At 45.7% G+C, this 22,083-nt stretch overlaps 1 protein-coding gene across 4 annotated transcripts; it reads left to right on the plus strand.

Moving 5' to 3' along the window:
- The first annotated feature begins 612 nt into the window (after positions 1–612).
- On the plus strand, positions 613–19,938 carry GJA5 (gap junction protein alpha 5). Of its 4 annotated transcripts, XM_046684015.1 has the most exons (4): positions 613–750; positions 1,248–1,394; positions 12,598–12,725; positions 16,594–19,938. In XM_046684015.1, the coding sequence occupies exon 4, from the start codon at positions 16,626–16,628 to the stop codon at positions 17,700–17,702; it is 1,077 nt and encodes a 358-aa protein (XP_046539971.1). In that variant the 5' UTR covers positions 613–750; positions 1,248–1,394; positions 12,598–12,725; positions 16,594–16,625; the 3' UTR covers positions 17,703–19,938. The 4 variants fall into 4 exon arrangements, with proteins under 4 accessions (XP_046539971.1, XP_046539969.1, XP_046539970.1 ...); XM_046684013.1 differs by lacking the exon at positions 12,598–12,725; XM_046684016.1 differs by lacking the exon at positions 1,248–1,394 and having other exon boundaries at positions 655–750.
- Positions 19,939–22,083: the final 2,145 nt, after the last annotated feature.

Genomic DNA, 22,083 nt, shown 5'->3' on the forward strand with positions numbered 1-22,083 from the left:
AGGTGCTCTCTTCTAGTTAGAGGAGGAGGAGGGAAAGGACAATCCTGGCGGTGGAGATGCCCTCTCCCAGTCCTTTGGAGCTTTTGGGTTAGTCCTGGTGTCTAGTCTGTGTGCTGGTGCTGCAATTTGTGAGACCATGTTTCCTGTGCTAGCTGGTGCTCAGCTCACTGATGTGGGCACACTAGGGGTCCCCAAAGATCTGTTCCATGAATGAGCACCTTTTTTTCTGATGACAGGAAAAGGATGGGAGGAGGGATCTCTTGAGTTGTGCCCATTTTCCTGCTGATGCTCAGGGAAGCTGTGGCTTGAGGAGCCTCAGGAGGCTCAGCCGAGGGCTGGGCAGGCAAAGAGCTAGAGAGGCGGTGCACCACCAGCCCAAGGGAGAGGGCTTGTGGCAAGGACTGTGGTGACAATGACAGTGGGAGGGCAGCGGGGGAGGACGAGGGCTCTGTCTCCTGAGAACACAGTGAAAAGAGGCTGCAAGGAGGTAGAGGGAAGAAAACTTTTTAAATGAGGAGCAAAGATTCTAAGAGCACAAAAGAGAGAGGAGAGGGAGGGATCCAGAGGGGGAAGGGGGTGGAGAGAGAGAGTAGGAAGTGGGAGGAGGGAGGGCGACAGATACGGATTAAATAGAGGGTGGAAGAGGAGCAACTGACAGGCTCAAGAGCAAGAAACAGTGGGCAGTCAGAGAAGAGGCGGCCAGAGAACTAAGAAGCCAATGGAAATTCCAGAGAGGAGGAAGAGAAGAAGGTAAGAGTAGACTTGCATTTTATGAGATAAAACTACCAGTTGGTGGGAAGTAGCCAGAAGAGAGAGCCTTGAATTCCAGGTTGGATAAGAGCAAAGTTCTTTCTCTGTACCTGTGAGTTTATTCTCTACCTTTCTCACCATTCCCTTTGATGGTGAGGTTTGGGTATATTAAGGAGGACGGTTTCTGAAGCAGCAGATAAATCACTTACTTGATTTGTAAGGAGCTGTAGGAATGTGAGTGGAGGCCCTTGGAGTTAATCTACCTCTTGTGGAGTTGTGGTGCCCCAGGGGCACCTTGCAAGCGGGTCACCAATCTATTACCAAGGACTTTTGTTAAGATGGAATTGGCCCTTTAAAAACACAAACCGTCCCTGTTTTACGATGTTTCTTCTAGGCTTGGAATCTTTTTTGAAATGCTTTCCACAGCATCTAGGGGAGTGTTTTAATTTTTTTCCCCCTAAGGCATGTTAGATGGTTTAAAAATATTCCCTGCTTAGTTTCCTGCAGAGTATCATGTCCCTGCTGTGCGTTGTGAGCAATCCGGCCTGCCACTCACTGTCGGAGGAAAGAGGCTGGTGAGACCCAGAGAGGAAGCCGGCGGGGAGAGACACCCACTGAAGGTCTCCTTTCCTCCTGCGTGCAGGGTGAGGGAGAGGGCCACAGGGCAGAAAGGTTTCTGTCAGCTCCTTGACATCTCTTCTGAGAATGTGGTAAAAGACCCTGGACTCAGGGGCTGAGAGACCTGGGTTCTGGCCCACTGAGTGGCTGTGTGTCCTTGGGCTGGACACTTCCCCCTTCCGGGCCTCAGTTCCCTCATCTCTAAAACAAGGTGTTTGAAGTAGAAGGATCCTTCTGGTTCCATTCAGCAGTAACATTGTACAAGGCTATGATTCCTTAGGCTCAAAGGTGCCTCAAACCACTGAAAAAGGGAAGCTTGAAGTGAGGATTTTACATCCTTACTGTACTTTTGTTCCCGCTCCTTGTATCCCAGCTTAATGGAGGGACTCCTGGTTCTTACTCCTCAGCATCTCACTGGGTTTTTCCTGCAAAATGCTCTGGTACTCCGGGTCCGAATGGCCTGAGAGAAGGAAGGGCAGTGCGAGAAGCACTGGACAGAGAGCCAGGAGACCTGGGAGATATCCAGCAAAACTGAACAGAGACGAGATCAAAGGCAGTGCAGGCACCTCCATTTGCCTGGTGGGGTGGGCTCATGGCTCGGAAGACAAGCTGGTATTTAGAGGCGTCCCAGCCTGACTTTCACATCAGTGGGCCAAGTGGCCTCTGTCTCTCCCACCCACTGCCCCTACAGTCACAGCCCAGCCCAGACCCTGACTCACTGCTCTCTGGGGTCAGCTCTGAACTTCCTACCTTTCGGCCAGGTTCCCCAGGGCGGCAGAGCTGTTCGGAGCCTGCTCCCCTGGCTGTCCCTCTTAGCCTTTTCTTCACTCAGCAGCTGCCAAGGAGCAGTCCCGGTGGCCACAGCACACAAAGCAGAGAATACCGGGAGGTGTGTTACCCGGCTTCCAACCTGGCACCCTCTGCACATCCCCTCACCAGACACGTGAAGTTCCTAGAACCATGGCAGTAACGTGAGCATGCTACCCTGCTCTGCCACTGCCTCAGAACCCCAGAGATGTTCTTGCCAGGCCCTTGAAACTGGTTATCGATCTTGTCTCCTAGCTGCTCACTCCTGTGCCCCCTCCTGGTCCTGGACTAAAGTCCTAGGCCATTAGAACTGGAAGAGGTCTCTTAGACTGCCATCAATCTTTTCTTTGACAAATAAGGAGAACAAGGAAGTGACTTGTTGAAGATGACATCGTGAGTCAGGGCCAATTCAGTTGGGAGAACATCCTGCTCTGCTCACTCACATCTAGGGCTCTCCTGACTTCTATTCTTGGCTGTGTTTTCCGAGCCTCTGTTTCTCCCCAAGCCTCCCCGCTTCTTCCATTTAAGCATCTCTACAACCCTATTTTCTGTCAGTGACACCCACTCGCCCACCTGCTCCTCATCATCTCCTCTGGCTGGTGAGGGGCATATGCAGTGGAATGTTCTAGGCTCTAGCAGCCAGCAGGGCTACCACAGTGCCCCCTGGCCTCTTGGATACTGGCTGATCCCACCTCTGGGCCCAGCCAATTAAAGCATCACAGGGAGCCTATCTGTGTGGATCAATCAGGACAGGAACTCTAGGACCTGCAGTCCTCCAGGCCAGGAACACCCAAGGCCCAGGCTCTACCCTCCGTCCCAGGGAAGATTTCACCCACCAGGGATTCCAGAGCTCTCTGTGGGAACTCGCCCCACCTCGGGCTCAAGGATTGAGCTGACGAAAGGGGAGAGAGGCCCATTTTTCCAGGAAAGCTTCAGGTCTCCTAGAAGAGAAGCTGACTTCCTTTCCATAGTCAGAAGCTGCTGGCTCCCGGCAAATGACAGCTTAATGCCACTTTGTAAATCAATTGTTTCTGACATATTAGCAAATCATGGGCAAGTTAAACTTCACCCTTCAACAATCTGCTCACCTTTATAAGGAAAGAGAGTCAGGAGGTCTCAGAATCCGAGGTATTGCAAAAGCACAGAGGGGTCTTAGAGTTTATCTAATCCAGGAGTAGGGCAGGAGGAAGAGCCTGGGCATTTGGCGTCACATTTGGGTTAGAATTTCAGCTGTGTGACCTTGGGAAAATTATTTAATGCCTCTGATGTTCAGTTTCTTCATCTGCCAATCCATCTAATAAATACTTTCCTTGTAAGGTTTTATGAGAATTAAATGAAATAATGTATTTAAAATGGCTATCACACTCTAGGTGCTCAATGAACAATAGAATAATAGGGTAGGATTTAGGTCACCTAGCGCTCAGCCCAAGTCTCTTTGAATTGCATCTCATTTGATGCAAAGGCCTTTCCACAGTGAAGGCTCACCATGACATATAATTCTGAGAAGACTGCTTGGTCTTTATGACCACAGATTTCTTCTGGGACTACAATTGCTGACCTCTAAGTTGGGAGTCAGAAAATCTGGATTTGCCTCTTGGCTTTGTTACTAACTTGCCATCTATCATAACTGGGCAAGTCACAAACTCCCTGGATGTTCTAACTTAGAGCTAGAAAGGACTTCGTAACCATCCAGCTTAACCACTTTTTTTACACATGAGCAAACTGAGGTTCAGGAAGGAGGAATGTCCTGTCTTAGAGTCACAAAGAAACAGCTGGAACCAGAAAGAGCCTCTCTTGTGAGGCTCCAGTTCACAGAGCCTTCTAGAATCTTAATCCAACCTGGCATCTTTGTGTTCAGAACCTCAGGAGAGGGCAGATGTGGTTAGGAGTCAGGATGCCCTTTCTTCTCAGATCACAGTGTAGTCAATCTCCTATTTCTCTTCCAAATAGAACTGAGCCAGCTTCAAACCTACCCGGTGGACAGGCCTTCAGATTGGTGATCATTCAAAAGTGCTGCAGCACCTCAGAAGGAAGGAATTACGCAAAGCACATATTTTATAATATGGGCTCGTATGGAGTCCATCTCATGGCCCAAAAGCTTGAGTTAAAGAAAAGTTCAGAGACAGCCTGGACCAATCACAAGAATGAGAGGGGCCTGATCTGAGTGGGGCCCTGCACCTCCCTTCCTCTCCACCCCTGCCTCCGAGGGTCTTCATGCCTAGTGAAAGAACTAATTTACAGTTAAATTAATATCCTTTTCATTGCTCATGTTATCCCCACCTTTGATAGTCATCCTTCCCCACTCAGTGCCATGTGGAGATCCTTGCAGTGTCACTCTAACCAGCCTGCTGCACTGTCAAATTCTGCATCAAGTTGGCTAGTTAGATCATGTTTGAGAGGAGCTGTTACTGGAAATGTCAGAAAAGAAAATAAGGAACTGACTTTATTGAGTGTCTACTAAGTGCCAGATACTGTTCTAGGCATTTCCACATATACCTATTGTTTAATCCTCATGAGTAAACTTTCCTTTTGTTCACATGAGGAGGAAACTGAGAAGTTAAATGACTTGCCCACGGTCACACAACTAGAGAGTGATGGAGGAAGGGTTTGAATCCCATATTCCTTATGAGCCGTGAGTCCCACCACCTAACTATTCTGTTTCCGTGGCTCTTGTTATGATTTAACATCAGTGGAACCCCAGAGCCTGCTGTTTGGCCCGCTGAGAACCCGGCAGTAGACGCTGCTGCAGCCAAGAGCACTTACTGGCTAAAAAAGGAAATAACTTTCCATATGTGAATTCTGGCCAAATGGTGGCAGACGCTGAAGAGTCTGGGAATCCCGAGCACTGTGGGTTGAGGGCCTTGATATAATCACTAATTCTAGGAACAACATATGCAAGGGATGGTCAGCCAATAAGCCAGAGGCTGAAAGGAAAAGTGGGAAAATCTTTGCTTCGGGGAATTAAGAGACTGGAGTTCTGGTTACAGGTTTGTCACCAGCTGTCAGTTCTGGGGCCTCTTTGATTTTTCTCTTCCTTTTAGAGAAACAGAGAGAAAGCAGGCTTTGGAGTCAGGCAGACCAGGTTCAAATCCCTTATCCAGCGTTTGCTACTTGTGTGACTTTGTACAAGTTTCTTACCCTCGGAACCTCAGCTTTCTCAGCTGTAAAATGGGATAATACTACTTTCCTAGCAGGGTTAATGTAGGATTAGAAGGTACAGTTGTAAAGCGGGAAACACTCAACTTAGTGGTATCTGTTATCACTATCACCTCACTTCCCTGGACCCTAGTCATCTCGTATAAAAATGAGGGGTTGAGTTTGATGGACCTCTAGATTCCTTTCAGCTCTACCGTATCTGATGTGATGGTGGAAATAAAAAAGAAATATAAGCATTTCATGAATATAATTCTCATTAATAACTGCATAGGTTTTAATCAACTCCTTTGGGGTAATTAATAAAAACCTCCCAGTATTTCATTGTAATTGAATATCTTGATTTGCCACCCCCTCCTTGTAAATATTTCTTCTTCCAACATTTTAAGAAGAGAATTACTTATCCTAGCATAATTCTCTTTCTCCACTGCCTGCTCCCTTCCACCTCCTTGGCTTTAAAACAACTGTCTGCAGCAGGGTGTCTCTGAGTGGACCACTCTGTCCTTGCCGGAATAAAATAATTAAATTGAAAGAGGAGCTAATTATCTGCCATTGGCTGGAGTAAGAGGAAAACTAAAGTGATACTTTATCTCCCCCATCTGTCTCTTTCTCCTTCTCTCTCATCTTGATCTCCCTGCCCGCTCTATGGTGATCAAGGTTCGGGGGTGCCAGCCCCCAGGGATTTCTAATTCTGAGTGCGGTCCCCATGGACTTCTAATTCCAAGAAAGGTGCCTATACTGGCCAACGCCGTATCTGTAGCTACAGCATGTACCTCCCCTGAGGCTGAGGTAGCTATCCCAATCCTAAATGAGAAGAAAGTAAATTCTAAATGTGAGAATCACCCCCAACCACTTACAAATCAACTCCCTAGCCTAACAATTATCTCAAACATCCCTGCATCAGTCATCTTATGTACAAGTGGCCTGCCTTTGACTGGTAAGGATTTCCACAGAAGGGAACTTTAGGTGATTTAGATAGCATCTAGTCTAGTCATCAAGGCAGGGGCATCGCTGTCCCGACAAGACAAGAGCTGGGTTTGATGCCAACTCCACTGCTTACCAGCCATGTGGTCTTGCTCGTCCCCCTCTCTGAGCTCTGTAGAGAGGAGACAGGATAGCCCTACTTCCTCAGGTTGTTGTGAGAATCAAATGAGAAAATGTGTATCAAGAAACTTGCAGAATGTCTGGCACATAGAAAAGTCTCAATAAGTGTTAGCTTATTTTGTTATTATCACCTAGATTCAAATTCTTTTTTTGTGTAACTCTGGTAAACTAGAAAACGGAGCCGAGAATCTCCAAGGATGATGAAGATTTCTGAGGTAGCTGAGAATCAAGACCACTTTCTCATGTAATCTTCCCTATTTATCCATTTTAAGGAGAATCTATTGGGCTGAGGGAAAATCAGAAAAATGTACTTTAATGAATAAGGTCTAAAGAGTTCTGAGATTATGGTTATACTTGCACTTCACTTTATAAAGCCAACTCTGATGGCTGGCAGAGCATAGGAGCTCAGTAAACACTTCTGAGCCGAGCTACACTGACATGATACTATGCCTAAGGCATCCTTTAAGTGAGGCCCTTTGGGTTCTTTTACAACAGAATTGTCTTAATTGGGAAGCAAGTCAACCCTGCCCTGTGCCACATTCCACTGTATGGCGTGTAGAATTATAGCATGGACCCAGGGGATTGTTATTATTACTATAAATAATGACCTTTTTTGAGAACCAGAGATCTGTTAGATACTGTCCAGAAACATGTGTCATTGTCCAGAATTAGACTCAGACTCTGTGGAGTGGTCTTATAATCTAATTTTGACAAATCTGAGTGAGCTCCCCAGTGATCTGTGGGGAAGAGGCAGAGAAGGAATAGTCCATGGTGACTGTTTCTCTCTCATGAGCAGAAGGAAGGCTTAGTGGCTTCTGTCTCCCTGGTGTTCTGGTCACCATAGTCATTGAGCAGGTACCCCTAGGCCAGCCTCCCAGGGAGACCCCTCTATGGGCATTTGGTGTTTTGAGTGACCTGAATGCTGTCATTCATCCATCGTTGTTGTTTTTAAAAAGTATGTAATCAACCTACCAGATGCAAGGCACAATATTACACACTAGGGGGGAAGGTAGGGTAGGAGGACTTCAGGGGGAGGATATGATGATGAACGGATATGGGGCTTGTCTTCAAGGAGCTCGGGCTGTGTTAGAAAGACAATACACAGTCCTGCAATATACAGTAGATCAAATAATTCTCATTATGTGTGTGAAACTCCAATGGCTTTACAGTTCAGCCCAAGGCACACCTGCTGCCTTGGGGGGACACAGAAATTGTTGTCAAATCCTCTACTAGAAGGGCTGCTATGTGTGGCTCCAGAGGACAGAACTAGAATCAACAGAAGGAAGAAAATTTTCAAGGCATGCCTATGGCAGCTTCTTGCTCACTTGCAGTATGCCTTCTTGAGCAGGAAGGACGAGGGAGCAGCTTCAGCAGTGTGCTGGGCAGCACCTGTCACCTGCAGCCTACCTAGTTTATGCTGCAGCCATTACTGAAGGACTGCCATGAGCAGGGTGATTACCAATTGTGCAGTGCCTCATATCCCCCACCCCATGTGGGGACTGTGTCAGATTAGGGTCTGCCCACAGGAGCAAGTCATGTACTGAACATGGTCCATTATATAGCTTGAGAACTACTCCAAACTCCTAGGCATGGCCTCCAAAGCCCTCCATAATCTGCCCCTGCCTACTCTGCAGACTCTCTCTCCCTGTTCTGCTCACTCTCCTCTGAACCCCACTGATCCTCACTTGGTGGATTTGCCTATGTAATTGCCTTTGACTGGAATTCCATCTCTTTCACACCTCCCCTCTCCCCCAACTCCTCACCTCTACAAACATCACCTACAGCTAACTCCTATTCAAGGGTGGCTTCTTTTGGGAAGTCTTTTCTACCCACCCCTCACCCCTACCCCTGGCTGGGTTCAGCATTCTTTTGTGCATCTGCATAGCATCTGCAGGTACTTCTCTTCTAGTATTCACCATATTCGGTTGTGTTCGCATCCCCCACCAGACGATGAATTCCTTCAATATAGAGTCTCATTGATCTTTAGGTCTCTAACTTCTAGCACATAAGCAGACACTCAGTACAGTCGTACCTAAGAGATACTGTGGGTTTGGTTCTAGATCACCCCAATAAAGCAAATATCACAATAAAGCGAGTCACACAAAATTTTTTGTTTCCCAGTGCATATAAAATTTATGTTTACACTATACTGTGGCATATTAAGTGTGTAATAGCATTATGTCTAAAAATAAAGTATATACTTTAATTACAAAATACTTTATTTTTTGCTAAAAAATGCTAACCACCATCTGAACCTTCTGCAAGTCATAATCTTTTTGCTGGCAGAGGATCCTGCCTTGATGATGATGGCTACTGACTGATCAGGGTGGCGGTTGCTAAAGGTTGGGGTAACTGTGGCAATTTCTTGAAGGATAAGACAATAAGACAACAATGAAGTTTGCTGCATCAAATGACTCTTCTTTTCATGAACAACTTCTCTGTAGCATGCAATGCTGTTGGATAACATTTTACCTACAGTAGAACTTCTTTCAAAATTGGAGTCATTCCTCTCAAACCCTACCACTGTTTTATCCACTAGGTTTATGTAATATTCTAAATCTTTTGTTGTCATTTCAACGATCTTCATGGCATCTTCATCAGAAGTAAATTCCATCTCAAGAAACCACTTTCTTTGCTCATTTGTAAGAAGCAACTCCTTATCCATCAAAGTTTTATCATCAGATTGCAGCAATTCAGTCACATCTTCACGTTCCACTTCTAATTCTAGTTCTCTTGCTATTTCTACCACATCTGCAGTTACTTCCTCCACTGAAGTCTTGAACTCCTCAAAGTCATCCAGGAGGGTTGGAACTAACTTCTTCCAAACTCCTATTAGTATTTCAACCTCTTCCCACAAATCATGAATGTTCTTAATGGCATCTGGAATAGTGAATCCTTTCCAGAAGGTATTCAATTTACTTTGCCCAGATCCATCAAAAGAATCACTATTTATGGCAGCTAGAGCCATACAAAATGTATTTCTTAAATAATAAGACTTGAAAGTTGAAATGACTCCTTGATCCATGGGCCGCAGAACGGAGGTTGTGTTAGCAGGCATTAAAACAACATTAATCTGATTATGCATATCCACCAGAGCTCTTGGGTGACCATGTGCATTATTAATGAGCAGTAATATTTTGAAAAGAATCTTTTTCTGAGTAGTAGGTCTCAACAGTGGGATTAAAATATTTAGTTAACCATTTTTTAAGCAGATGTGCTGTCATCCAGGCTTTGTTGTTGCATTCGTAGAGCACAGATAGAGTAGATTTAGCATAATTTTTAAGGACCCTTGGATTTTCAGAATGGTAAGTGAGCATTGGCTTCAACTTAAAGTCACCAGCTGCATTAGCCCCTTACAAGGGTCAGTCTGTCCTGTGAAGCTTTGAAGACAAGCATTGACTTCTCCTCTCTAGCTATGAAAGTCCTAGATGGCATCTTCTTCCAATATAAGGCTGTTTTGTCTACACTGAAAATCTGTTGTTTAGTGTTGCTGCCTTCATTAATTATCTTAGCTAGATCTCTAGATAACTTGCTGCAGCTTCTATATGAGCACTTGCTGCTTCACCCTGCACTTTTATGTTAAGGAGATGGCTTCTTTCCCTAAACCTCATGAACCAACCTCTGCCAGCTTCCAACTTCACTTCTGCCTCTTCCTCCCCTCTCTCAGCCTTCACAGAATTGAAGAGAGTTAGGGCCTTGCTCTGGATTAGGCTTTGGCTGAAGGGAATGTTGGGGCTGGTTTGATCTTCTATCCAGACCACTAAAACTTTCTCCATGTCAGCAATAAGGCTGGTTCACTTTCTTATCATTCGTGTGTTCACTGGAGTAGCACTATTAATCTCCTTCAAGAACTTTTCTTTTGCATTTACAACTTAGCTAACTGGTGCAAGAGGCCTAGCTTTCAGCCTGTCTCAGCTTTCAACATGCCTTCCTCACTAAGCTTAATCATTTCTAGCTTTTGATTTAAATTGAGAGACGCGTGACTCTTCCTTTCACTTGAACACATAAAGGCCATTTAGAGCTATTAATTGGCCTAATTTCAATACTGTTGTGTCTCAGGGAACAGGGAGACCTGAGGAGGGAGAGAGAGAGAGGGGAATGGCTGGTCAGTGGAGCAGTCAGAACACATACACGTTTATCAATTAAGTTTGCCATCTTAAATGGGTGCGGTTTGTGGTGCCCTGAAACAATTACAATAGTAACCTCAAAGATCACTGATCACAGATCACCACAACAAATATAGTAATCATGGAAAAGTTTGAAATATTGTGAGAATTATCAAAGTGGGTCAAGAGAAATGAAGTGAGCAAAGACTGTTGGAAAAATGGCGTTGATACGCTTGCTCAAACCAGGGTTGTTACAAACCTTCAATTTGTAAAAAACATCGGAGAAGTGGAATAAAGCAAAGTGCAATAATGAGGTATGCCTATAAATGTCTGTGAAACTGAACTGAATTATACTTTTCCATAATCCCCTCAGCACTCCACCCAGTGCTGGTCACATCAAGGGAGTGTCATAAGCATTTGCTTGATTGCGTAAAAGCTGACCCCACAGGCCTTATCACTAAATGGCAGTGTTGTGCCTCAAATCACTCACTGTCCCACGGTGAACAGGAGATTTTGAAGACCCAAAGGGGGAGACATATGAATTGCTGGGCTCCATCCTTGGAGAGAAGATATATGGAAACTTTTTGGTGTGCGCCAGACTTGATCAGAAACTCTGGAGTGAAGCCCTGTTTCTTTGAACAAGTCTCTTATCTTCTCTACATGTTTCCCCTTCTGCAAACAGAGGCAGTAACCATCAACACACAAGGTAGTTATGAGTATTCATCCACTCGACAATAAAAATTGAGTGTCTATATGTCCTGAAGGGCTTCATTCTTGAACAAAACAAATATGGTCCCATGCTCTCGGAGTCAACAAGAGAATGTAAGAAAAGCACACTTTGCACTATGTGAGGTTTCATTTTTTATTGCTGGACTTACGAAGGAAGATTTGAGCCTCCCTAGGATCACTTTGCAATCTTACTGCTAGACCATTTTTTTCAATCATTAAGAAAGCATTTATTACATACCTAATGAGAGAATCTAATGCAGTAAGTATACAAAGTAGAAGAAGCCTTTTGACTTTGAGAAGTCTACTACCCATTTGAAGGAAAAAGCTGTTAAATCCTTGAGAGCAGGAATCACGCCTGATTTAATGAATTCACCAGATATCACTGAGTACCTAATATGTGCCAGGCCCGGAACCTCTTAGGTATTATTTTCAGTACCCAGAAGAGTTCTACGCACATAGTAGGGACTCAATGTGGGTTGAGTTGTGGGTTGGCTGATAGACAAGAAGCTTTTGGAGAACAAGTATAAGGCAGCATATAACCAAGCGCAGGAATGTATCCTACATGCTGGATGGTAATTTGGAGTCTTCAGCAGAGCGCAGGACACATTAAGGAGGGCTGATATCAATTTGAGAAGACTTCTCCATTTCTACCTAGAGCTGTGAGGCCAGAGGAAGAGGTCCTGGCTATACGTGTATGTTCATGTGGGTTGTTCTAAATTGGTTGTCTTTGAAAACTGTGTAGGGAGGAAATAATGCCAACACAAGGAGAAGCACTGGGTCGGGAACATAGATACCTTAATTTTATTTCTAGCCATATAATACATAAAGCAAAGGAATAAAATGATTCATGCTGATTCTACACAAAAGCCTTCCTTTGGCCCTTTCCCTCTTATCCAAGCGCCATGTTGTTATTACCAAATAAGTTCCCTGTGACTCCTCCAAAACTTTTGCTTTGTCCAAGCGTATGACACACTGAAAGAGGATGCTGAAGGTTTTGGAGTGAAGAACCTTCAGAGTTGGGTTGTTCCTGTCCAGGTTTTAGGGGCCATCTCTTTTTGCCTTGGGGATTTCAGAACTTGTATCAGTTGCAAAGAGCTGTAGAATTCAATTACCCAGGGCTCTTTGGAGGGCTCTGATCCAATGAGGCCCTCCCCGACCCCCTAAACTCGAGTCAACCTCCTGCCATATGTTCCCATAGCACCCTGTACTTCCTTAATGCTAACACACACTGTGCTTTATTGCAATTATGTGTTTGATCTCTCCCCTTAATCAAGGGAAATAAAGGCAGTTAAGCTCAATAAGGCAGGGACTCCTTGTTTGTCTTTTTAAGTGCTGTATCTTCAGTGCCTCAGAAGATGCCTGGCACCTGGTAACCACTTAATAATCTTACTAAATGAATGAATGAAAGAGAAGAACGACATTGTAGGCAGAGGGAGCATGAGGAGCCAAGACAAAGAGGTAAGAAATTGTGGGCCATGTATACATGTAAGGGGAGTTGTATAGCTTAAGTATTGAGTATGTGTGGGGAACAGTGGAAAAAGATAAGATGAGGCTGTGCTGTGGAGGGTCTCAAGAGCAACTTAGAGAGTGGACTTTATGAGTGGTAGGAAGCCAGTGAAGATCACAGCTAAACAGTGAGGTCTGTTACCATCGTATTTGATAGAATTTATTCATGGCATGGGCAGCTTCCTTTGCCCCTCCTAACACACTTCCTGCTAAGAAATGGATAACAATCTACAAAGCATTTTATATGCTCTACACCCAGTAAACTCAATGAATAATCTACAAGTTTCTTTGGCTGAGGTTGCCGGGGGCTTAAAGGGCCCCAGTGTAGCTGGGAAACTGACGTCAGCCAGGGAACTTTCATTTTTAACCTGAGCAGCTGGTACATGGTAGCAACTATAAGTTTCTCTGACCTTGCCTGAGTCATCCAGGAAGTCACAATGAGAGGTCTTTCACCCTATCTGCTGTCCCTAGGGCCCATGGCGTCTGCTCCACCCCCGCCCCTCCTCAGCTAGTTTCTCTTGTTCCCTCCCGAGGAGGTATCCTTTCCAATACTGTCTTTCTGATAGTCCAGGATGTTCCTTTCCCGTACCTGGGCTTTACTTCTTCCAGGCCGGATTCCTTGGACCACAAATGAGGGAGGCAGCAATTAGGCCTCTTGGCAGACCAGACCAAAGTGTCACATTCTTTGCCTGGAACCATTTTTATACATCCTTGGGGACTTGCAAGGAATGAGTGACAGAGTCAGAAGGTCAAGGGAAAAGTCTTCAGGGATTGAGGAGAATTTGGAAAACTTGCCACAAATCCTGGAAGAATAGGACATTTGTTTCTTTCTTTCTCTTTATTTCTATTTCTGTTTCCCCTCTCACTTTCTCTCCTGTTCCTCCATCTGTTTCTCTCTTCTCCTTTGTAACGCACCTCTCTCTACTTCCTACTTTCTCTTTCTCTCCCCTTCTATTCTTGCCCTTCCCCACCACTTTCCTTGCTTGTAATGGCTGAATTTTATTCTCAGTTCTTCTTTGTGGAGCACTGTGCTGCTTTTATAAATTTTCATAAATCCTCTCCTTACACTCTATGAGCGGAATAATAGTATCCCCATTCTGCAGATGAGGAAATTGAGACACAGATCCAGTAACTTCTCCAAACTCAGAAGTATAAATAGGGGTTTGAACTCCACTCAACTAAGCCCAAAACTATCTTGTCTTAACTGTTACACGATCTCTTTTTCTCCATTTCCAACTCCCCCTTGTCTTTTCCCTCTTTTTGCTCCCCATCTCTCCCTCCCTTCTCTCAGACACTCACCACATCCTGGTCCCTGCACATGTATGGCTGACTGTGAAGGTGCTGAACGCTGTGCACGTGCCCAGAAGAGATGACAGACCATTCTAACTCTTATCTAATCAGTCATTTTCCTTTTGAGCAAACGCTCCAAAATTTTCCACATTTGGAGGCTAAGGGAGCGGGTCCTTTACTTCACCACCTGAGGAAAAGGGTAGATGTCTGATCACAAACCAGAGGAAAGGCCTCAAGACCTGGGTGGGTCTTTGATATGGAGGGGAATTGAGATAAGGCTCACTCAAGGACACCCTCATTCCCAGGGACTCTGCATACTCTCAGGGTTGGGAGCGGCTGGGCTGGGAAAAGACAAGGCCAGGAGGCTCGTCTCTGTCAAGGTATCAAGTCAGGAGCCAGGGAAACCTGGACTGTGAAATGTGGCACCCCTGCCCTGTTCTTCCTCATACGCATAAAGAATGTTCAGACAGGAACCAGGGGCACATTGGCAGCAAAGATGCGAAGCTCAAGGTTGGAACTTGACAACCTCTAAGGTCTCATGAGAATCTGAGGTTTTATGATTCTAAGAAGGGAATATTTACGTTCAGTTCCCTCCTATTTTTTTTTTTTTTTTTTGGTCATTCTGTTGATTAGAATTGGTTAGAGGCTTAAGCCATAAGGACATTTATTGCTCATCAAGTAAGAATTCTGGAGGTAGGTGATTCAACTGTCAATTCAGAGGTCTCAGGGCACTGGCTGGCATTTCAGAGATTCTCTGGGCAGCTTCAGACATATTGGCTCACACAACCACGTCCTCAGGCAGGAAGGAGGGGGGTGGGAAGGACTTCAAGTGAGGCTCCCTCCATTTACTGGGGGATAGAAAAACCTTTTCTAGGGCACTCCCTCCACATTAGACTCTCCCTACGCCTCGCTGACCAGAACTAACCGCAGTGGAGACTGAGAAAGTGATATTTGGCCTTTTCACCCTGCTAAGGGGCTGTAGGCAAGGAACAGGGAATTGGTTTGCCACTGGGTAGGAAACACCAGTGCCTTCCATCCCCTCCTTCCTTCATTCAACCAAGATTTACTAAATACACATGTTGGGCCAGGCTCTGGGCTAGGTGATGATGATATAGAGGAAAAGATAGTCCCTATTTTCCAGGAGCCCCCACTGGAAGAACATAGACAGGCAGAGGATTACAAAACAAGAAGGAAAGTGTTGGAGAGGACTAAGTGTCCCCAGGGCCACCACATGAGCAGAAGAGGCTCAGCTTGAGGGAGAAGGGAGGGCTAGAAAAAGCAATGACTGGGTTGGTTTTGAAGGGTTAATAGGATTCGGCTAGGAGAGATGGGGCATACAGGAGGCAGGTGGGAGGAGGGCATTTGGGAATTTTCCAGGACTTGAACTGTCTGGACAAAGGGAACTAATGGGAACAGGCAGGAAATGAAGGCCTGATGAGAGAAGGTTTTGTATGTGATATAAAGTCTGGGGCATTTATTCTGGGTATGAGGATGAACAGTTCTGTGCGTGGGTACCTTCTGCATGCAGAAGGACAAGCCAAGCTGTACAGTTGAAAGGGCTGCACTGTACTGAGGTGGAGGAGATCGGCATTGCCAGCTGCTGCCAGCTGGGGGAACCTGAGTACTCATTTGCAATACCTTTAGCTGCAGTAACCAAACACGGACTTGTTGTCCTCCTCCCAATATAGCCGGTCCATATTAGACGGTTCTGACTGTTAGAGAATGCTTCCTGAGAGGCCAAATTGGCCACTCCCACCCTCACTCTTTCTTCCTCCACCTAGTTCTGTCCTCTGTAGTCACAAAAAATTCTTTCTCCACCTGACAGCCATTCAAACACATGGAACATTTGTGGTATTTTCAGCATATCACATACTTCATTTCATTTAATCCTCAAAATCCTCTGGTGTAGCTATTCTCGTCCTCATTTTACAGACAAGGAAACGGTCTCAGGGGGGTAAATGCCAGAGTCACATTTGCAGACTCGAGTCCTGTGTTCTTTCTACCACTTGTGTTTGTCCAGGTTTGGTCCTTGGACTGCCTGCATCAGAATCACCAGGGTGCTTGTTGCAAATCCAGATTCCGGAGGTCCACCCCTGACCTCCCGAAGTAGAATCCCTGGGAGTAAGAGTATAGAATCCACACTGGAACACACAGCTTAGTTGATTTCCAGATCCACCATACTGTAACCTGCTAACACGACCACTCTGATTCTTCTTTCTTTTTATCTTTGCTGAGGGAAAAAAAAGAGAGTTTTTAGGTGAATTTAACTTCTTTCTTTCTTTCTTTATTTTATTAATTGCAGTAACGTTGGATTATAACATTATATAGCTTTCAGATATACATCATAATATATTTCGAATTCTGTGTAGATTACATCATGTTCCCCATCCACGAATTTGACTTCTAAGTTGCCCTTTCTTAAAGAACACAGTGGTATGGATCAGTGGAATCCCAGAGCTTGACTGGACCTTCCAGACTTTTGCAGAAGCATCCCTCTCTTTTTCTCTCTTTCTCTCTCCCGCATTTGCAGAAGTCTTGGCGTTTGTCCTCTGCTGAGCCAAGATGGGTGACTGGAGCTACCTGGCAGAGTTCCTGGAGGAAGTACACAAGCACTCCACAGAGATTGGCAAGGTCTGGCTCACAGTCCTCTTCATATTCCGCATACTGGTGCTGGTCACGGCTGCTGAGTCATCCTGGGGGGATGAGCAGGCTGATTTCCTGTGCGATACGCTGCAGCCTGGCTGCGAGAACGTCTGCTACGACCAAGCCTTCCCCATCTCGCACATCCGCTATTGGGTGCTGCAGGTCATCTTCGTCTCCACACCGTCTTTGGTGTACCTGTTCCACACCATGCACAGGGTGCGCATGCAGGAGAAGCAGAGGCAACGGGAGGCAGAGAGGGCCAAACACGTGCAGGGCGCTGGCTCTTATGAGTACCCAGTGGCTGAGAAGACAGCTCTGTCCTGCTGGGAGGAAGGGAATGAAAAGATTGTCCTCCAGGGCACTCTGCTCAACACCTATGTCTGCAGCATCCTGATCCGCACCACCATGGAGGTGGCCTTCATTGTGGGCCAGTACCTCCTGTACGGGATCTTCCTGGACACCCTGCATGTCTGCCGCAGGAGTCCCTGCCCCCACCCCGTCAACTGTTATGTATCCCGGCCCACTGAGAAGAATGTCTTCATTGTCTTTATGCTGGCTGTGGCAGGACTGTCCCTCTTCCTCAGCCTGGTTGAACTCTACCACCTGGGCTGGAAGAGGATCAGACAGCGATTTGCCAGGTCACGGCAGGGCATGGCTGAGTGCCAGCTTCCTGGCCCCTCTGCTGGCATAGTCCAGAAATGCACACCACCGCTTGACTTCAATCAGTGCCTCGAGAATGGTCCTGGGGGGAAATTTTTCAATCCCTTCAGTAACAAGATGGCCTCCCAGCAGAACATAGACAACCTGGCCACAGAGCAAGTGCGAGATCAGGAGCAGATTCCTGGGGAAGGTTTCATTCATATCCGTTATGCCCAGAAGCCTGAGGTACCCAATGGAGTCTCCCCAGGTCACCGCCTCCCCCATTGTTACCAGAATGACAAGCCTCGTCTCAGCAAGGCCAGCAGCAAGGCCAGGTCAGATGACCTATCAGTGTGACCCTCCAGCGTGAGGGAACCAGAACCAAGGGGGAACAAAGGAGGCTCAGAGAGGGAAGACGTGTCCGTTCTGACGGCGTCTCTCTCATTCTCATCACTGCTCTGCTCCTTTTGGGCTCTGGATCTCAATAGCATTGCTCATTTATTCCAGAAGGTATGACCAGGGCTCAGCAAGTGCAGTCAGAGACATGGCTACCCACCCAGGCTGCTGTCCCTTCCCAATCCTCTACCCAGTGTACTCAGTGAAGCCTTTCAGTTTACTCATTGGACAAGTAAGAGGAAGAGAAGGGAACCATGGCAAATCTGGCCTGGGACAGATAGCCAGAGGGACAAGATGACTCTCTCTACACGAGCCAAATACCAGATGGGTTCTCCAAGTCTCTATGGCTTCTGTGTGTGTGCGTGTGTGTGTGTGAGGGAGATTGTCACTGAGCTAACATCTGTGCCAATCTTCCTCTACTTTATATGGGATGCTGCCACAGTATGGCTTGAAGAGGGGTGCTAGGTCTGTGCCCAGGATTTGAACCTGTGAACCCCAGGCCGCTGGAGCAGAGCATGAGAACTTAACCACTATCCAACTGGGCCAGCCCTCCTTTTGGCTTTCCTGACCTGATCTCTTCCTGCTGCAAGGAAGAGCCCAAAGTTCCCAGCCAATAAAGAGCATGAATGAAGGAACTTGTGTTAGATGTGCCGTTCAATCTATTGTCTCCTTGGGCCATACTTTAGAGTTCTGGTGAGGTTTCTTTAGGCCGCCCTTGGCTACCCCCTCCCTCTACCCAGTCTTACTTAAAAAGAGGTCATTGGAACTTGATCAGCAGCCTCAGCTTTACAAGTGCCTTGATCTGTACCTCTGGCAAATGTCCCACCTTGGTGATGTTGCAGCCTTTCCTTCTGGCAGAGTGTACAAGCAGCCTAAGAAAGTGCAAGCTCCTCTAGGGAGTCACTGTGTACACAGACTCCACTGGAATTCCTGCCACCACCTGTCATCCTGTGGCTCTTTTACAGTTCAACCCAATGATAGAAACCATCCCTTCTCTTTCTCCCTTGGCTGTTCACTCAGTGTTCCTCCAAAGACCCTATCAACTGGAATGCCCCAGAAACTGTCATCGTCTCTCAGATCTTGACCAGATCACAGCCATGGAGGCCAGTGGAATTTCCCTGGACCTATTAAAACAAAGAGGGCATTGTGCTTCTAAGATTCCCCTTGGGAAAAAATAATTCTGCTGTGAAGATGAAAATAAAAAAGGAGAGAAAATACTGGAAAAGGATATTTCCCTCCTATTTATTTCCCTTGCTAGCTGTCAACTTAAGAGTGCCAAGAGGTGGTGCGATGACAGCTATAGAGGCTCCGCAGATCGCTCTCTCCCTGGAGGATTTAGTCGGGGCATGGAAGCAGTAGGGGAATCTCCAGCTCCCTTGGCAGGGCCCTTGTTTAAGAGCATAGAGATTCCTATGGTGCTCCTGATGAGACTGCCACATGGGGACTTCAAAAAAGCCCTGCCTTCCCCAGGGACTGGCCTGGTTTCTCTATTCAGTCCACTCATAATGGGTGGTTGCCATTTTGGATGAAGATAAAGGATGCTCAAAACTGAATACCAAGACTTATAGGGAGATGATTACTTTCTAAAATGCATATGTGTGTGTGTACACGTGCTGATAGACCGGGTGAAGGAGAGGGGAGTCCTGAAATAAGGAAAGGAAATCTTAGGGAAAATTGTGTCTTCCTGCCCTCCTTTCTAGATGCCTGGCAGAGAGCCTGAGCCTCACTGTTTTCAGTATCATCAGCCTAAACAGATAGGCATGAAAAGTAGGAACAGAGGAGGGTGAAGGCTCAGAAGGAGGCTCAGCCTCTGCCCTACCTGCCCATCTCTAGGCCTCTCTGTTGATACCTAGATGTTATTGGTGGGTGGAAAGAAGGGTGAAGATAGAGAGGTGGAGGGAACTGATTGGGATGCCAGTTAGAAAAGAATGACTGGTCATCCCAGGTCCCTGGAGGGGGCACCTTTCTATATTGTCTGGCATTGGCATTGACTTTCTCTCTCTCTCTCTCTCAAAAAAAAAAAAAAAAAAAAAAAAAAAAGCCTCTCTCTCCTTCCATCTCTGAAATGTGTTTGTTTCATGAAACGAGTGTTCCTGGATTATAAATTCTGTGAGACCAGTCCTTGATGATGTGGCTTCCAGGAAAGAAAAAGCTGTAAATGTGTAGTTTGTCTTAATAAAATTTGGCCCTACATCAATCTCTCTTTCTTTTTTTTCTTCTTTTTCTCAAAGCCCGCCAGTACATAGTTGTATATTCTAGTTGTGAGTGCCTCTAGTTGTGGCATGTGGGACGCCACCTCAGCATCTCTTGACGAGCAGTGCCATGTCAATGCCCAGGATCTGAACCAGCGAAACCCTGGGCTCCCAAAGCAGAGCCTGGGAACTTAACCACTTGGCCAACAGGCCAGCCCTGATTTCTCTTTTGTGTCCCTCTCATGCTGTGACTATAAGAGAAGGATAGCAGACTTGATGGGGGATTGGAGCACTCAGACACCTCCCCCCGACATATCAGTCAGTCGGTAATGCAAAGAGTTTTAGAGTCAGATATGCAAGGATTAAAATCCCAGCCGCAGATTGACAGCTGGACTCCAGGAGGCTACTTAATGTCTAAGCCTTGGTTTCCTCATCTGTGAGTTGGATGTAGTACTTTCTACCTCATAGGGTTATTAAATGAGAGATTGTTTATAAAGTGTTCAGCAGAGTGCCTGAGAAATAATGTCTGTCATTAAATGGTAATTGTTGTTATTATTATCTTTATTATTTTTGTTATGATGTTGAATGCATAGTGTTTGAAAACCTTGGTTGTTGAGAGATGATTCCAACACATGATCTACCTAAGGTGATCAAATTAACTCACATAGAGGAAACAATTAGAATAAAATTATATGGGAATGCATTTACTATCAAGTCTAAGAACTGTAGGGCTCCAGGAAGTAGTACATACGAAAAACATATATAGAAGAGGAGAGGCCTGACCTGGGCCTTAAAGAGTGGCTAAAGTTTTAGAGAAAACCTCAAGGATAGCTCTGTGAAATAGGTCTTGGTATCCCCATTTTACAGACATGGAAACTGAGGTACTGGAAGGCTCCCTGACAATGGACACCTTCTCATTGGCCTCTCTGATTGGGATCACATCTCTTTGGAAGAGGAGAAGTGACTTTTGCTCCAAACAAAGGTTCAAGGGATCACCCAGCCCTTTACTAACAAATGGGTTCCATTTCCTAGAGAACGAAATAAAGGCTGGGAAATACAAGCAGAAGTATTATCTTGACTATCAATCAGTCTTATTTATCAGGGCAGGAAAGCTCTTTAAAGAGGGCTTGCACAGTGATCGTAGAGCACATCTTATGACCCTGGTGCTGAGATTCCAGGGCATCCCTGGCATCTGTCCAAGGGCAAGGTGCTCAGCCCAGAGGAGCCTGAGGAGTCCAACTGGAAAGACCATCTGGGATCCATTTTTTCTCCTAGGAAAAAAGCAATGCATCTCATGGTTTTATAAACATAGCTATTAACATTTAACAGTTTATATTACACCCAGACTGCAAAAGCCGAGGGACTTATTTTATAGTGAGTAAGATTTCAACCTCATGTATCTATTCTCATTTTCTCTTCCTTTTTCCTCTAGAGGTTCACCACTGAAGAGGTAAGCTGGGTAGTAATATAATGAACACACTCTGGGTTGTAGGCCCCTGTAGGCCCCTTTCCTTAATTTCCTTCCTTGAGCACCAGATAAGAGCAGAATTTCTACCACTAGTGTTTCATGCCTATCGTGAATGTGTTCAAGTGGTTAAATGCTAATAACACTCCTCTGAAGAATCAAAGTATGAATGTTTCAGATTTCTCCCCAATAGCAAATATTGATAGCAGAGAGCAAAACAAAAGAATGAAGGCACTAGGTGCCTTGCAGGTGTCTTGAAGGATTGCTTTCATGGATGTGGAGATGAAGTAAACAGCGAGACTGGAGGGGGCTGCCAAAGATAAGCTGCTCACTTCTCAGTCCTGAGAAGATCCTGGGAGCCCCGCAGTCTGTTCGTGTACTGACCCTGGAGAATTATAAGAACTTACAAATGATAGATACATGAATGGAGTAGGGTCAGCGGTTTTGACCCTTGTTGGTCACTTGATTGTCATCAGAGATGGATATGGTCTATAGTTTTTTACTGTCGTTTCAATTGGAAAAGAGAAAAACTTTCATTCAACAAATAATTATTGAGTACCTACTCTGAGCTAGGCACTATGTTAGGCCTTAGGAATACAATTTTATAAAACAGATATGGTTCCCACCTTTTGGAGCTTATAGTCTAGTGGGGAAGACACCCTAACGTAAGTAAACAAGCAAAATA

This window comes from Equus quagga, chromosome 13 (assembly GCF_021613505.1).
Source record: "Equus quagga isolate Etosha38 chromosome 13, UCLA_HA_Equagga_1.0, whole genome shotgun sequence".
Taxonomy (NCBI): domain Eukaryota; kingdom Metazoa; phylum Chordata; class Mammalia; order Perissodactyla; family Equidae; genus Equus; species Equus quagga.